Source organism: Parasteatoda tepidariorum, chromosome 4 (genome assembly GCF_982258835.1).
Source record: "Parasteatoda tepidariorum strain Cologne lab strain chromosome 4, Ptep-v5.0, whole genome shotgun sequence".
NCBI classification, from domain to species: Eukaryota; Metazoa; Arthropoda; class Arachnida; order Araneae; family Theridiidae; genus Parasteatoda; species Parasteatoda tepidariorum.
Genome location: NC_141758.1, coordinates 37514059 through 37531268, shown reverse-complemented (window position 1 = coordinate 37531268; position 17210 = coordinate 37514059). Strand labels below are relative to the sequence as shown.

Genomic DNA, 17210 nt, shown 5'->3' with positions numbered 1-17210 from the left:
CTAGGTAAAAATCAAGAATGCACTGCAATAATAAAGTCGAATAAAGGACAGTCAACCTTTATCATTGAAAACTTTAAAATGTGCTCAAACAAGCGACCATCAACTGTAATAATCACATTGGAGATGGAATGAATCATCCAAATGTTGAAGATTCCTACCATTTCACTGTCTAAAATTGCAAACTTCTGTTTCAAAGCTGCACCTGGTAACTGCAAAATGATCTTTACTGCTTCTGCAAAATTGCCAGCAATAGACCTGTGTGTAGTTGCATTTAAATATTGCTCTATATTTGGCAGCAAACAAATGAATGGCTGATTTTGTAAAAGCTGACATTTCATTCACTCTAGAGATTTCTCTTTGCATCTCTATATTTTTGTGTCAGAATTTATTAAAACTTTTCTAAATTTTTTCTAACAACGTAAAGGGTGTTTATACCTATCTGGAATTGAACATAAGTTGAGCTTTTACTGAAAATCATTTACTTTTCCTAAAACAAGTATCTTTCTTGAAAATGCCAAAAATCGTATTGCAAAAAAGTATGAACAAACATGCAAGCGCAAATTATTTGCACAACCAATATTAGCGGCGGCGGATAACTTTCCTTACAACCTGATGATAAACATATGTGACAGTTATTTTTAGTAAAAATTTTACTGCGTAATTAAAATTATTTAATATTAAATCAAAATATAAGTTTGTACAAAAAAAATTTCCTCCTTTAAATTATTTCTAATCTTTACATGTTGTATAAATATAAGGTTTTTCTTTGCAGTATTTAACAAACATATGGTTCAGAATTTTATTGAAACTTTCTTGAAAACCTTACTAAAATTTTCTAGAAAAGTAAAGGGTGTTTACACCTATCTGTAATTGAACATAAGTTGAGCTTTTACTGTAAATCATTTACTTTTTCTAAAGAAAATAATATCCACAGTTAGTTTTCAAATTTTACATGTATTGTAAAATTATATGCATCCCTAGCCAAGTCTTAATACCTTTTATTTCAGTTAAACATATAACAATGTGAGAAAACAAAATTAGTATATCAATTTCAAAAATAGATTCAATGTATCAAAACTTTTGTGACATATTACAATATCTGCACATTCAAGGTACGTAGCCAAATTTTTCAACAAAAAATAAGCACTTTATTAAAAAAAATCATTAATATTTAATTACATAGAAAAATTATCGAGTGCAGTTTTAAATTTAAATTAAAGTTATTCATAAAAGTATATGCAACAAAAACATTAACAAGATTAATCATACTAAATTTATAAAGATATGTAAACAACTAAGCAAATCTTAATAAATTCATATTAGAAATATAAGTAAGTATAAATGAATGGCCCCTTTTAAATTTGTATTAAAATTTATGAGTTAATCCAGTATTTCTTTAATGAATCATTAAAAAAAAAATTCCAATAATTTGTAAATATGAATAGAGTGTGTATTGAAGCTAAACATTTTTGTTAGAAATAAATTATATGGTCCCTACGATCATAATATTAAACAAATCTGAGAATATTGAATTTTTTTTTGTTTAAATTTTTGTTATTAAATAAAATTATTAAAAGATGAATTGAAATTTTTTGAAATAACAAATCTGAACGACATAAGATTTTTTCTAAATTTGCAAACTGTTAAAATAGTGAAAATCCCCTCACTTTATACTTTTTTTAAAATCCTGCGTCTAAATTTCATTGATTTTTTTCATAAAATAGCTTAAAAGCACTGAAAATTTTAAGAGAAATAATTTAATAAAATGCAATAAGAAATTTTATAAAAACACTATGCAATTAGTGGACGTTCTTTAGGTAAAACAATTGTATTAAAAATCTCAATTACTTCCTTTTTGTTAAAATTAAATGAATAAAAGAGAGATGGAAATTTTAAGATGATGAAGCTTTGTGATTTTTTACTGTTCTGAACCCACATGAAAATATGTAATTAATGAATAATCTCAAAGTTAAATTTAAGGACTACTCATCTATAAATAGAACAGCATGAGAATGTCATTTGCTTTCTAGTGACTAAGATGATAGTGCTATACCAGCGAAGAAATAAATTTTTTTGTTTGCTATGAGGGAAAAAAATGTGGCATTTTTCTTTTAGTTTGTCCTAATCATCAGCAAAAATGTGAGATTTATCAATTCGATTTCAGGGGGCAGCAAATGTAGCCTTAAATCGGTGAATCTCGGTGTATGCACTTGCATACCATAACATATAAAATGTTTTATCAAACATGCAAATTGATTGGTGCTTTAATATGCTACGCACAGACGGTATGTCAAAATGGTATGTAGTTGAATGAATTGTAAAAATGTTGAATGGAACAATGTGAGAACCAAGCATTTTGAGTATTTCATGGTAAAAATCAACATGGTAAAGAATACAATCTTATTTTGGAAAAGAGAAAATGAAGGACTTTTTAAAAAATCCAACAAAAAAAAAGCACATTTAAGCATTTTTTAAAAAGGCTACGCATCCTGACATTTCTTTTACAAAAGTAGGAATCTCAAAGTTTACCTTACTAAGAGAAAATGGGAATAAGACAATTAATATTTCAAAATAGGAAAAATATATTGTAACTATAAATAATGATCCATTCCTTTTCAATTTTTATAATCCATGATATAATTTACAAATTTACAATGAAACATAGTCTCATTATTTACAAAGATCATTTGTGATTTTAATCTTCAAATGTGATTTGTCTCGATCCTTGATTTTTCATGTATCTTCGATTGCTCCTGTATCGAGCACTTTCAGCATACTTGGCTTTCATATCATCTTCCTTTTTTTGTTTCCATTTCTGCAGAAAAGAAACAAAATATATACATTGCCTTGAATGTCATTAATGTAACTTACAATATTTTTTACTTAAATATTTACGAATAGTCAACTTCATATAAAAACACTAAAATTCTTCCCACCGCTACCACATCAACTCATCTTGATTGCTCGGGAATCTCTTTCCATTTATGTGAATGCCAATTCTGTAGTTAACGATACAAGCTCGGCACTACCCCTTCATAGCTCTTAAAAATGCACCCTGCCCTCTCTGCTACCCAGTTTTTCTAGTTTGTTTTATAATATTTCATTGGCAATTTTTGTTCTTCACCTCAGAAGATGCTCATTTAACATTACCCAGTGGGCACCTGTGAACCTAAGTCACTGAGGCGAGTAACATTACCCATACCACACCGTCACAGATACCCATTTGTAGTGTAGGCCATATTCACACAACAGAGAGAGAGAAACATCCATGCCTTGAGCGGGATTCGAACCCGCAACCATCGGTATCACAGTCAGGCAGGCTGACATTACATTAAGGAGCATAAACTTTTGATTATTTACCAGCATAAACTATGGGGACCATATTTTCCAGATTGCTGCCCATATTTTGAGAGTCAAGATTCCAAAGTCATCGGAAAAAAGCCCATTTATACGCAGCGAATACTTTTTTTCTGTCTCATTTCGTAATTTGAAACATCATCAGGACTAAATGATAAGATAAGCATAGTTAATGTTTAGCCTTTGAATATGTAAGTTCTAGTAAATTGAAATTATTTTAGTAAATTGAATTATTAGGTCAAAAGTTATTAAGATATTCAATACTTTTTTTTGCCCACTGCACATTTACATTAATACAGAAATACTTTTTTTAAAATAAAATATGGGCAAAGTAAAGGAACAAATATCACTAAAGAAGTTTTTTTTTTTAAATTGCACATTAAGTTATAAAATCTTGGGATGTAAGAAAATATAAGAGAAGGCAAAAATAATTGCAAAAATAAGAGAGTAAATTTTTCCTGAAATTTTTTTTCGAAGTTAACACCTCTCATTTACATTTTGATCTTTGTATCTGACTGACAGCTGTATGAAAAGAATCAACATGAAATTGAACGAAAAATCAGCCTTAATGTCTATTAAAAATAGAAGATATTTTTTTTAAAATGCGGTTAATCATGAAAGAACTTTTAGAAAGTTTAGTATTGCCAACATTTAAACCATTCACGAAGTTCAAGTTCCCCTAATATCTATTTTTTTTTAAACATCAGTATAAGAAAAATTAAGGTAAAAATGGACTACAAAAGAGTGTAAAATAGAGGACACATTTTTAAAATGTGGTTAACTATGAAAGAAATGTTTCAAGTTTAGGTATTACAAGCATTCAAAAGGTTTAAATGCTTACAATGAAGTTTTCTTTAATCCAAAGCTCTCCTCCTAAACATTCTTCTTTTTCTTCATCTGGCAGAGCTTCCCATTGAGTCTGTGAACACTGCAGGTGCTTCCTAATGATATATAGCTTCTCCTCATCACCATACTCCTCCTTCATAATGCTGAACTTCCAAAGCCATCGAATATTCCAAAACATGTATTTCAGAATAGTGTATGGAAGACAGACTAATTGAACCCATAATACATCCATCAACGATGGCTTTGAATAGCCACCCCTTGAAAAACAACAAGCATGAATTATGCACAAAACAAAGTTTGGTATTTATAGCATAATTGATTAAAAAGTGTTTTACAGGGTGCGTGAAAAATCTTTCAACAAAAAATAAGCATCTTTTAAGTACTTTTTAAGCACTATATACATTAACAAAATTCAAAATAATTTTCAAAGACTTTACATGATCATGATAAAATAACTAGTTTCTGACAGAGAACTCTTTTTCTTGATTATTATATTAGCCATTATAAAAATTTTCGGTTTGATTTTAGAAGGAGGAAAATGAAGCCGGAAATTGAGAATCTCTTGCAAAATGCAGCCGAGTTAAACATGATAGTGCAAGAACAATTCCCACTGGATCCAGATGAGTATGAGCACATGCAAACCAGCAAGCATTTCATCAAACATTTAAAATGATTGGCACTTTCATACGCTATGGAAGGACCGTACATCGAAATGCATTGCATTTGAATGATTTGTGAAAACGTTGAATAGAACAATGTGAAGACCACTCTTTTGCATACATAATATGCGGTGAAAATCGTCCATGGTAAAGAAGGAAAAAAATCTCATTTTCGATAAGGGAAAATTAAGCACTTTTTAAAAATGCCCAATAAAAAAAGCACTTTTTAAAAACGGCACCCTGGTTTTAGAATGTTACCAAAATTGGTAGCATAATTTGTCAGACAATTAACAAAACAGAGAGGCATTCAAAAACGAAAAAAAAAAAAAAAAATTCAATATTTTTAACCTCCAACTCCCTTTTGTCACACATCACCTTACCCCCTATCCCCTTGTCATATGCCAAGATATGTTGCTTAAACATATTGCACATTTCAGAAACAAGATGTTATAGATCACATTTCAAATTTTAATTCCAAAACAATGTGTTATAATCACATTTGTGTACATAACAATAATAATGGTTAGACGTGATAACAATATGAAAACCAATTACATAAAAATAGTTAATCTACTGATTTTAAGTTTTAATTTTAACTTTTGTGATGTCACTGTTCTTGGTACCCCTTCAAAACACTTTTAAGACTCTCTCATTTATGGACGGCCCCTATTATGACAAAACACCACATAGTTTTTTTTTTATTAGCAGGATAGTTAGATATAACATGAAGAAGTTTATAGTAAAATGAATTATTTTAAATGAGTTTGTTAAAAAGAACTAAATTAATAAATATTCAAATGAAATAGGTATTTTTACAGAACATTCCTTTAATGTTAAACATGGCAATTATTTCAAACAAATTTAGTAAATTTCTTATTCCTTTTTAAAATGATTTGATTTTGACCTTGTATTTTTAACAAATTGAGTAAGAATATTTACAATAAAAGTTGTTATAATATAAAGAGAAAATTTTTTTTTTTTAAATCAATACCAATATAAATAACAAATTTGTGAAACTATCCCATAAACTGTAATTTGGATAAAATATATTTCTTTCTTCCCAAAAAAATATTTAATGTATTTCTTTTATACAAATTTTTAAACATTTGGTAAAAATGGGGAGTTGTCACTTAAGTGCAATATTTTCTATTGGAATATCTTTAACAAATTGTATTCAATATATTTGTTTTAACAAAAATAATTTTATTTCAAAATATCACAACTAATGATAAAAAAAAATGGTTGATAAAGATAGTTTTTAAAAAATGTTTTACATTTAAATAAAAAAAAATGTATAAGAGAAGGAAATGTTTTGATATGCATTAAATTTTGTAGTTTAATTATAAATTTAGGAAAGAAAAATAAGGATAGTAATCAAACCACTGTTTCACTTCTAATAAAGTTCTTATTTGTAATAAACTATAAGAAATAAAGCTCTTATTTCAAATATAATTATAAATTTATTATAAAATCATAAATTTAAAATTTAATTGTAACAAGTAAAACAGCTATATGAGTACTACAAATGATATGAAAAAATAAATTAGCAGAAAAAATTGAACCTATAATTTTATACTATTATTTTGTAGACATGATTTACATTTTTAACATAACATAAACATGATTTACATTTTTAAACTAAAATTAGTCATAGAGGTTTTAAAAAGTGGAGAAAAAAATCTTTATTTATGTTGAAATACCTGATGTCCATTCTTTCTTCTAAAATTTTCTTTAAAATATTTTCAGACTCTTCTTTTAGTTGCTCCTAAAATGATAATGCTTAAAATTAAATAAATAAATATATATGAATAAATATATATCCCAATTCTTTTTGGCAGTAAAACTGTCGATGTTAGAGCTACTTCGGGTGATAATCCAACTTTGCAAAAGCAGCTGTCAGTATAATAACCATCGAAAGACTGGCAATTATTTTGAAAATATTTAATATGAAAAATTTAATTTTTTCCCCAATAATACTTTTAAAATGAGGTTTTGACCACACAGTTGAATTAACAGACCTCAAATGGTATTAAGTCTAGTTGTGAATTTATTCCTGGTATATGCATAAGCTAAAATGGATTGACATAAGCTGAATCATGGTCTTTGAAAATAACTGCAATGAACATTCAGAATGGTCATAGAAACACAATTCTTTATTCTTAGATTTTGGTATTTTATTTTTAAAAGGTTCAAAGAGAAATAATGAAGCAATATTTTTATGAATGCATATCATTTTAATAAATTATTCAGTATATATTGCTATTAAAAAAATACTTTTTTAACAAATCGATCTATTTTTTCTAAAATTTGATTTAGAAACAACTATTATTCAACAAATGTAATTAAATGTTATGAAAAACTATTGCATAGGAATGAAATACCAAAAGAAGCAATTTTATATAATAATGAAGCAATTTCTTTATAAATGCATGTCATTTTAATAAGTTATTCAGCATATATTGTTATTAAAAAAGCATGTTTTTTAACAAATTGATTGTAAAAGTTGTTGGATTTAATAGATATATTGTAGCAGTCTTAAATGTAATACTAGAAAACGAAAAATCAATCTTTACGTAAAGTTTTGTAACGAAAAACTTTTTGTGAATATTTTTTGAATTGTTTTGTTGAATTTGAAAAATCAAACATTTTAGTAAAATAACATACTTTAGACTTTTTATTCCGCTTTTTGTCAACAACCAATAAGTTTTCTTCTTTTGCAATTTCCATAGCCTAAAATAAATAAAATGAAGACACATGATGAAAATAGCACCTGAGATGACTATTAAATTAGGTAGTCATTTTGTGAGAATTCATAAAATAGCTTAACTGTAAAAAAAAAAAAAAAAAAAAAAAAACATGTTTATTAATGCTTTCATTAGCCACTGTGTTAGAGAAAAGAAAGAAAAAAAATTTTTAAACTCTTATACACGAAGTGATACTTTTACAGCTTGAAACAGTTATGAAACTGGAAAGAATATTGAGTAAAATTAAAAATGTAAGTATAATTAACAGAAAATAAATTATAAAACTGATTTTTTTCTTAAATATAATATAATTTTATTAAAGAAGAAGTATATAAAATTTAAAATGTCTCCTCCAACTCAAAAAAATTGTACAATGCACTATAACATTGATCAATGATAGATCTAGATAAATTAAAATAGTCATCTGTTAATAATGAAACCTAAAAAAAGTTCTTCTTTTACAAAATGACATAACTTATCTAAAATCACAAAATAATAGTAATTACTTCAGTAATTAAGTTTAGAGTATGTAAAAGACTCTTACCTTTAAGCGATATTTTGGCACAGTAATAAGATAATTAATGGCAGATTTATATCTAGACCAGGCTCCAAGATACTGTGATATAAAGAAAACAAAAAAAATTATGTTACAAATATTGATTTGAAATATCTCTGGCAATTTCCAAAACTAGTTTATAACAAAATTGTTACTTATTACGAACTTAAAAAATAATACTGAAAGCTTACATAAGTACCTCACATAGAATTTGTCAAATTTATCTGTGAAATTTTAAAATATTTCAGGGAAAATTTACGAGAATTAGATTGATATTCAAGTAAAAAAAAGTATAAACAAAAACTGGAACAAAAAGTTCTTCATTCTGTGCCTAATTTCATATTATATTAAATAAAATTTTCCTGTCAGTTCATCAATGTCTTTATGTTTATTGGTGTCATTCCATTATGAAAACAGTTCTGTGACACTCTTCGTCATCAGCGGTTCAGAAAGGTTTTTATTTGAAACTTATTATTTCCTCATCTGAGTAGGTTAGAATTTCTTATTTTTTGTTAAAGAAAGAAGAAAAAAAGTTGATGCAAGGAGAGTATTAAGAGTAATAGCTCAGAAGACTACAAAAAAGTGATGTGATGCACTAGCATATGATGTTCTTATTTTACTCAAACATATTGAATGTACAAAACATTTTTGTTTTCCTGAGGTCACCAGTGAAACTCATGGCATAGAGCTTAAAACACATTGTTACAGTGCCATTAGCATTACCGATGGTTTGTATCTATCTATTTTGTAAAACTTAAGCTGAATTGTGTTTACTGTAACTATCCTACATCCAATAAACCTGTTAAATTGATGATGGTAAGTTTGGTATATAGTTCGTTCACCAGGAGTTGGGACTTGGCTCCGCTTTCATCACGTGGCATCCGATGATATTATTTCGCTATTTTTGGGAGAAGGATGTGAACTATCCTGAACAAGGTTGCTATTTGACGACAGTATGACAAAAATATTTCACAATCTTTATGTGCATTTTTTTAACATTAAATATTACAAAAATTTGAAATTTCTCTTTTGAGTGAGTAGTTTGTCCTTTTTGAGACGTTTTGCTACAATATATAATAAGGGTTGTCTCAATTTCAAGCGTGGAGACATTTCTCCTCTTACTCCCGCGCTGAAATGAACTCTTTGTCCGAGAAGGTGGAGCCAAGTGCCAACTCCTGGTAAACGAACTATACCTGTAATCATTTTAATTTACTATGAGGCATTGAATATGTTAAACATAAAAAAAGTTGGCTAACCTTACTATGATACATTACATAAAACATACTTCTACACAGTGAATTAAACATATTTTGGTTAAAAAAGAGAAAATCCAAATTTATATTAGGTATTTTTAGGATATTAATTATTATTTAAGATCATCACATAAAGTAAAAAGTCGTGATAAAAAGAAAAAGATACCTGAACAACAGAAATCACAGTTATAGTAACAGCGATAACAATTCGAGCATCAACTTTAGGAGACATTTGACGTCTATAGTACCTGTAGTAGTGACCATATACTTTGTCTAAAAAGTAAAAGATGCAGCAAAATGTTATTTTTTTATGGTTACATAACTTTATTTAAGGCAGTTTACTTTTAAAGGTATTTAAAAATGTATAAAATTATTAGAAATAATGGAATTTCTTACAGGCAGTATAAGTAACATAAGAACCTAACAGAAAAGAGGAGATTTGACAAGTAAGAAAGAAAGAATTAGACACTGAAGATTAAATTGACAATTTTTGGAATATAGGTTCCTTTGAATATAACTATGACATGTTAATATAACCAGGACTGGAAAATTATATTGCAATACATGCCAAAATATTTCATCAGAAATAGTACAACATGGTGATTAAGAATCCTCTAAATTTTTGACTAAAATCACCAAGGTGCCAGGTAGAAAGGGAAAGGAGGATAATCAGTACTTAGGAAAAAAGAAATCTATTTCATATCATAATACTTAATTGCTACAGCAATCCTCAATTATATAAATTGATTATCGCAAAACCAATTTAACATTGGATTTGCGAAAAAAGAAGTAGGCCTGTTAAAAAGCATTCACTAACCAAACATGCGTAACACTTCTTTGTTTATAATAATGCCTCTTTCTCAATTAATGCTGATTCACGCAAAATAAATGAACAGTGCAAATTAACTCCAGTCACAGCTTATTTATGCTCGAAACTTTTTTGTTAATAATACCTAACATTTTGTTAATAATATTTAATACTTCTGATTTACTGATGTCTGTATTGAATACTTGATGTCCTTCTTTTTGACAGATCAATAATATGGACAGAGAGTCAGAAAAAAAAGGGACTACTCTGAATAACTTTTGATCGAATGGTCGGATCTTCACTTACTGATGTCTGTATTGAATACTTGATGTCCTTCTTTTTGACAGATCAATAATATGGACAGAGAGTCAGAAAAAAAAAGGGACTACTCTGAATAACTTTTGATCGAATGGTCGGATCTTCACGTTCTAGAACTCAATTTTAATGGTTTGACAGGGTAATCTCAAATATGCTAATTAATTAGTGCAGACAATATTTTAAGTAACGAACTTTCTCTGGATACACATACCCTTTTCTCTTTTGATTTCTGACCCCCCAAAAATAGGGGATAGACCCAGTTTGGCCAATAGAGTGATCCAAAGTTTGGACCCCTTAATGTTAATTTCACTTTTTGCATATTTCACAATATCTAGAGAACTTTTTCAGTGAGTGGACACTGAACACAACTATAAACTATAAAATTTGATTGTTCAAAAAAAAGTTCATACAAAAAATTTACTTTCATAAATATTTATTATTTTATTCAATAATAGTCGAGAAAAATTTTAATTGTAAGTTTCACAATATTTTAGATAATTTCAAGGTATGCAATTTTACATACAAAATACTATATTTGAGTGAAATTGGTCAAATAGTTCCTGAGAAATCAAATTTTAAAAGAGCAGTGCATTAAAAATTCGATTTCTCAGAAACTACTCAACGGATTTTGGTAACCCTCTCAAACCATTAATATTGAGTCTTAGACCGTGATCATTGGGATCAAAAGTTATTCAGCGTGGTCTGTTCTTTTTTTCTGTTGGCACATTATACATCATACATTTTAATTAAACGCAGTCAAAAACACTATCATCAAGGACCATTTCCTTCATTTTCTTAGAAAAACTACACCATTCAATCAACAAATCAGAAAACATATTTGAGGCACCAACCAATATTGCATACCAAATAATACTATACATTTGAAAAAATATGCAATGAAATGTAATATAGTGAATTCCTGTAAGTTTGTTATTTAGTGGGACTCAGAAGATGAATCTTTAGTTAAATAGATTCCAAAAGGTGTCAAATAATCAGGTGAATAAAGGATCATACATACATATATAGCATAAACTTTGACATTTATCAAAATATTCAAACAATTCTACATAAAAATGAATAATTAGAAAAATAAAATTCAAGTTTCATAATCAGTTTCTTAAAAAGTATTTCCCCCCTCCCTCTTCTCTTACCTGGATTATCCAACATGTAATCATAATCTTTTCTACTCTCTTCATCTTTTAACACCTGTAAAATAAAATATATATATCGAAATGAGTTTATTATTTGAAAAATATTTCTTTTAAAAGCATTAACACACGAAAGATAAAGAGAATGTTGTACCTCATAAGCTGTGGCAATCAAAGTGAACTTTTCTGAAGCTTCTTGCTTTGCTTTTTCCTGAAAATGAAAGTATAATAAAATTACATAGCAAAATCAAATATTTTGAATGAGCAAAAGCAAAGATTTCAAATATCAGTGCAACAAAAGCTTTGGTTTAAATTTTAACTTACTGTTTTGTGCATATCGGGATGAAATTTTCTTGCCAGTTGACGATAAGCTTTGGCAATGTCAACCTATTTAAGAAAAATTCTCATTAATAATGATTGCAAGCACTTCATAATTTTATACTAAGTCATGAAAACTATAATGGTTAAAATGATTTTGCATAAGCATAGTTTTTGTATTTTATGTGCAGTTAGTTAATGGCATACAAAATACAATTGCATGAGTTAGTTATAACTATAATTTCTTTTCTGTCTTAAAAAAAAATATTTAATAATAACTTAATAAAATATTATATTTTTTTTCCGTAAACAATGACACTTGCAAAAAGAAATATTTGGTTAATTCTTTACATGGGTGTCTGCCATGTTTTGTATTTAATAAAGTTTATGAATAAAATTAATTTAATCTCCTTGCACCCAGAGAACCAAAAAGTAATCCAATCTTTTAATTTTTTTGTGCATAATGTATAATTTTCAACTTTCTTTAACAAGTCTGGGTAACTTATCACCTCTTATTTGTACACTTTTTAAAAATTATATTTGCTCGCTGGCTTAGTTCTTTCATTTTCACTGTGATTTTTTAAAACACCATGTTTATATCTGGGTTTTCACTCCAACTTACCCAAAATGGTTTAATTGGCAGCAAAACAAATAACTACTTTAGCTAAACCTGATAATAAAACTTTCTTTTTCCCTTTTATAGAAAGTCTGCCAGTAGAGAATCAATTATGCTAAACCAGCCCCTAAAAAACTTTTAACAACGTGAAATTTTCTAAATGTAAAAGGGAGGGAGGGGTCTCAAGGAGAAACAGATTTATTTTGTTTAATTTAATAATTATTTTTTTGCAGATTAGCCAAAGCTAATATAACCATAACCATACAATAACAGTTTAAAAATAATTTACTTCATAATTGGATTAACTGCTTTTTAAATGTATTTTACTAGAACTACATTTTATATAATTTTACAGATGTTTAATTACGTTATTTAAGGTGATATTTACGTATTGGTATCTGTTTGTGCTAACTACAAGAGAATTTAAACTTACAAAAATTAGGAAAATATGTATAATATGAAGTTGGCCCCCTTCTGTGATTTTTTTATTTTATTTTCTCAAGGGCTACTACCCGGGAATAGACAAAACTTGGCGATTATTATAGCGCAGGTATTGATATGAAAAATCTTCCTGATTTAACATGTTTTATAAGGATTAAAACAAAAATTGTATCTCTTTCTATTAAATTTAAAATGTAGCAAATCATGATAATAAATTAATTAATGAAACAAAAAAAATTATCACTTACTTTTGTTGCATCGCGATCAATGCCCAAAACTAGAAAAATAGAATAAAATTTATTATTCAGTTTCATTATCAAACACTTTTATAAAAGTGGAACTTTTTGAAAAACACTTTTAAAAAAACTAACCGGAGTAACAGTTATGTTTTCCACAATACAATCCATCGATGAGACCAGCAACATCATGATTAAGGTAAAAACAAATGCTAATAAATAAAATTAATTTATACATTTTGAAGATAAATTTTTAACAATTAATCCGTATAGATGATATTCGTTTATACTACAGATAACACGGTCTATTTAAATAATATTTGTGCCGCATTATTAGTTTTAAGACTCTTTTTATATAATTAAAAGCTAAACAAATACATCACTAGCTTCTAAATTATAAACAAAGATTTAAAAAGTATATCTAAAACACTATGCACAGCTGGGTGCAAGATTGCGTGGATATGGAGTTACTTTTAACGTTTCCGGCTATCTATTTCTGCTTGCATCAAGATACTTTGAATTGAGATATATGTTTAAAAAAATTATTTTTCCCACCACTAACATCTAAACTCAATAGTAAACAATAAACAAAGATTTTGATATAGAGATTGATAGTAGTATTCAGGTTAAAAGTTTAATTCATTCAGTTAAAGTAATATTTAATCTAAGAAAAATTATTGAATACAAAAAATTTATGTAAACACTCACTTATTCGTACAGAAACTAAGTTATTCTTGCAGACCATTGATAAAGAACTTAATTTGAGTTAGTGTAAATAATGTGAGGAAAATTAATGAAAACAATTGATAATTAATATGAGCTTTCTATTATTCATATTAAAATGAAGTTAGTCCTACAGAAATATAATGTAATTAAAGAAAGATCTAATATAATATTATTCAAGTAGTAAATACAATACAATACACTTACACTATTTCTCACACTTATTTTAATTCAATGTTTTCTTATTCATACTATAATAAAATTTAGGATGTTTTCTGTAAAGCAGTATTAAAGATTGTGTGTATAAGCTTATTTGATGCTGTCTAATAATCAGTCTAAGAGTAAACCATTTCCTTCCTTCCGATAGTTGTTTTCATTAAGGTTTACAATATGAAGCCTAATACATGCAATATTTGTAATAAATCTTTTACTGAGAAAAGTGATTTTGTTAGTCACTCTTGTGATTATACTGTTGAAAAACCATATTCAACGGATATATTTAAGGAAACATTCACCCAAAGAAATAATTTAACAGAACAGTTAACTGTTCATAGTGGAAAAAGCCGTTATTCATGTGTTGTATGTGGCAAAAATTTCACACAAAAAGATCGATTAAACCGACATACGCTTGTTCATACTGGAGAAAAGCCCTATCCATGTAGTGTGTGTGACAAAAGTTTTGCAGATAAAAGTGGCTTAATTAGACATTCTCGTATTCATACCGGAGAAAAACCATATTTGTGCAATGTGTGTAATAAATCTTTTGCACAGAAAACTGGTTTAGAAAGACACTATTTAGTTCATACTAAAGTTAAGTCATATTCATGTAGTGTGTGCGATAAAACTTTTTCACACAAAGAGTATTTAAGTAAACATTACATCTATCATACTAATGAAAAACCCTATTCATGTGAGGTGTGTAGCAAAACATTTGTGAATAGAGGTAAATTAATGGAACATTCTCATGTTCATACTGATGATAGGCGTTATTCTTGCAGTGTGTGTAATAAAACATTTACAGTGAAAAGTAGTTTAAACCGCCATATGGTTATTCATACAGGACAAAAACCTTATTCGTGTGACGTGTGTTATAAATCTTTCCGTCAGAAAACCGCATTGGATCGACATTATCAACTACTACATACTAATGAAAAACCTTATTCATGTGAAGTGTGTAACAAAGCATTCGTGAATAAAAGTAGATTAGCTGAACATTCTCAAGTTCATGCTGAGGAGAAACTCTATTCTTGCGATGTATGCAATAAAGCTTTCACAGTGAAAAGTAGTTTAATTCGCCATTCTGGTATTCATACTGGACTGAAGCCTTACACATGCAATTTATGTTGCAAATCTTTCAGGGAGAAAACTGTATTAGATAGGCACTATTTAATTCATACTAGAGTTAAATCTTATCCATGTAATGTGTGTGACAAAACTTTTATAAGAAAAGATCATTTAAATCAACATTTACTTATTCATAAAAATTAGGATTTTATTAATATTTTTAATATCAAAATTTTTTAGCAAACATTTAGATTATACTAGAGTCAGAGTACATAATGGAATTTTCACACAATTAATAAGATATAGACCAGTAGTTGAATTTGTATGGATTTTCATTGAAAACTTGGAGGTATTTCCATAACTGCACTTATTCAAGCTAATTGGGTGCTTGCGCTTCGAGAAGAAGAAGACCTTCTATACTGACACATGTAACATCAGCGCCGGCTAATCTTTATCAGCAAAATGATGTATTAAAGTTGAGCTAAGTTTTTCTACATAAGTTAGATTGTTAATTAAGGATAATTAAATACTGAATCGTATCCCTCATTAAATTTGTTTAAATTATAATGCTTTCGCGTCTACTACGTTTATTTAATAAAGATTTATTATTTGTTTATGTATTTTATTGTAACTGTGATATATTTTTGTTTTGTGTACCTGGCAACTTTAATACATAATTAGTTTGTTTATGTGACAAATGGCTTCGTGCTTGTCTTTGTGTAAAGTCTCAGTGTAAATATATAGTGAAAGAATTTAAATCTTTGAGAAAGAATCCTTGTGAAAGAATTTAAAATGTGTTACTTGTGAGAATGATACTTGAACGGGTTGGCTTACTAGAAATAGAATGGAAAGAACAGTTTCTAACGTAAACAAAGGACATGTTTCAACAACCAATCAGAATCGAGATACTCACAGTACGTCACTTGCAGGTATCTCATTACAATCGAATAACCAAAAGTTTTGCTTTTTTTGATTTGCAAAAAGTATTTTTAAAAAAATTTGTGTCAAGATTTGCTTGGGGGTGTCTATGAGTTTTCGTGTCGGTTCCCCTTCTGTGATAATTTTTTTTAGCTTCTTGCAAACAACTCTCCCATTTTTACTATTTATTTGGCAATTTTTTTGTCATAATTACCAAGACGGAAATTTTTCTAAAGACCTTGAAGTTGTTGATATTTTGTATTAAGAGTATATTACCTTTGGTAAGAAGCATGTAGAAAAATAAAATTTTGCTTGCAGAGGTTTCAATAAATTAAATATTAGTGTAAATAGTGTAAATTTATTTAAATAATGATTGTTATAATTTGGTCATTCCTTAGTGTAATGCAAACATTACCAATTTCTTTTAAAAATTAAAAGACGAAGTATCTAGTTTGAAAACAAAAAGCATTTTAAGTTCTGCACATTTTGTCTTAATGAATACAATTAAACTACACCAAGTTTTCAACTTCCCCTATGGAAAAATGAGTTTTATTATATTTTTTTTTTACTGTATATAAATTATGTTCATATGATTAATTTTTTAAATAAATTTTTGAACTACATTTGTTTTGATCATGTTTTTGATGATGAAAATTTTCTTTAAAAAAGAAAAGAAAAAAAAGAATGTAGCGCCATTCAAATCTTTAACACCTTAATTAGTACTACCTCTGCATTTTGGAATTTCAATGTAATTTTTTTTAAGGTTATTGAAATTTATTATTCTAGTTGAGAAATTTTTTTTTTCTTTCCAATTAGTTTTGGGCTAGGTTTGCACATAGACCATTCAAAAGCCGCAACTTGTGCATCGCTATTTTATACGAAAGTTTTGCTATATTAATAATTTTATTTCTTGTATATCAATCGTTGTGGCTTTTTTTTTTTTTTTTAACATTTCTTCCTGTCACAGTCATCTAAAATCAATTCT

General features: G+C 27.7%; 2 protein-coding genes across 2 annotated transcripts; one reads left to right on the top strand and one right to left on the bottom strand.

The window, feature by feature from the left end:
• Positions 1-982: 982 nt before the first annotated feature.
• On the bottom strand, positions 983-13814 carry LOC107448319 (dnaJ homolog subfamily C member 25 homolog). The gene is made up of 11 exons (XM_016063469.3): positions 13436-13814; positions 13313-13341; positions 12014-12076; positions 11844-11900; positions 11693-11747; positions 9582-9688; positions 8151-8222; positions 7527-7592; positions 6563-6627; positions 4199-4460; positions 983-2815 (listed from the first exon to the last, which is right to left on the bottom strand). Exons 1-11 carry the CDS (start codon positions 13536-13538, stop codon positions 2696-2698), a joined length of 999 nt encoding a protein of 332 aa, XP_015918955.1. The 5' UTR covers positions 13539-13814; the 3' UTR covers positions 983-2695.
• A 64-nt stretch (positions 13815-13878) lies between these two features.
• Positions 13879-16573, top strand: LOC107448294 (uncharacterized). The gene has a single exon (XM_021145417.4). The coding sequence runs from the start codon at positions 14414-14416 to the stop codon at positions 15509-15511; it is 1098 nt and encodes a 365-aa protein (XP_021001076.1). The 5' UTR covers positions 13879-14413; the 3' UTR covers positions 15512-16573.
• The last annotated feature ends 637 nt before the right edge of the window (positions 16574-17210 follow it).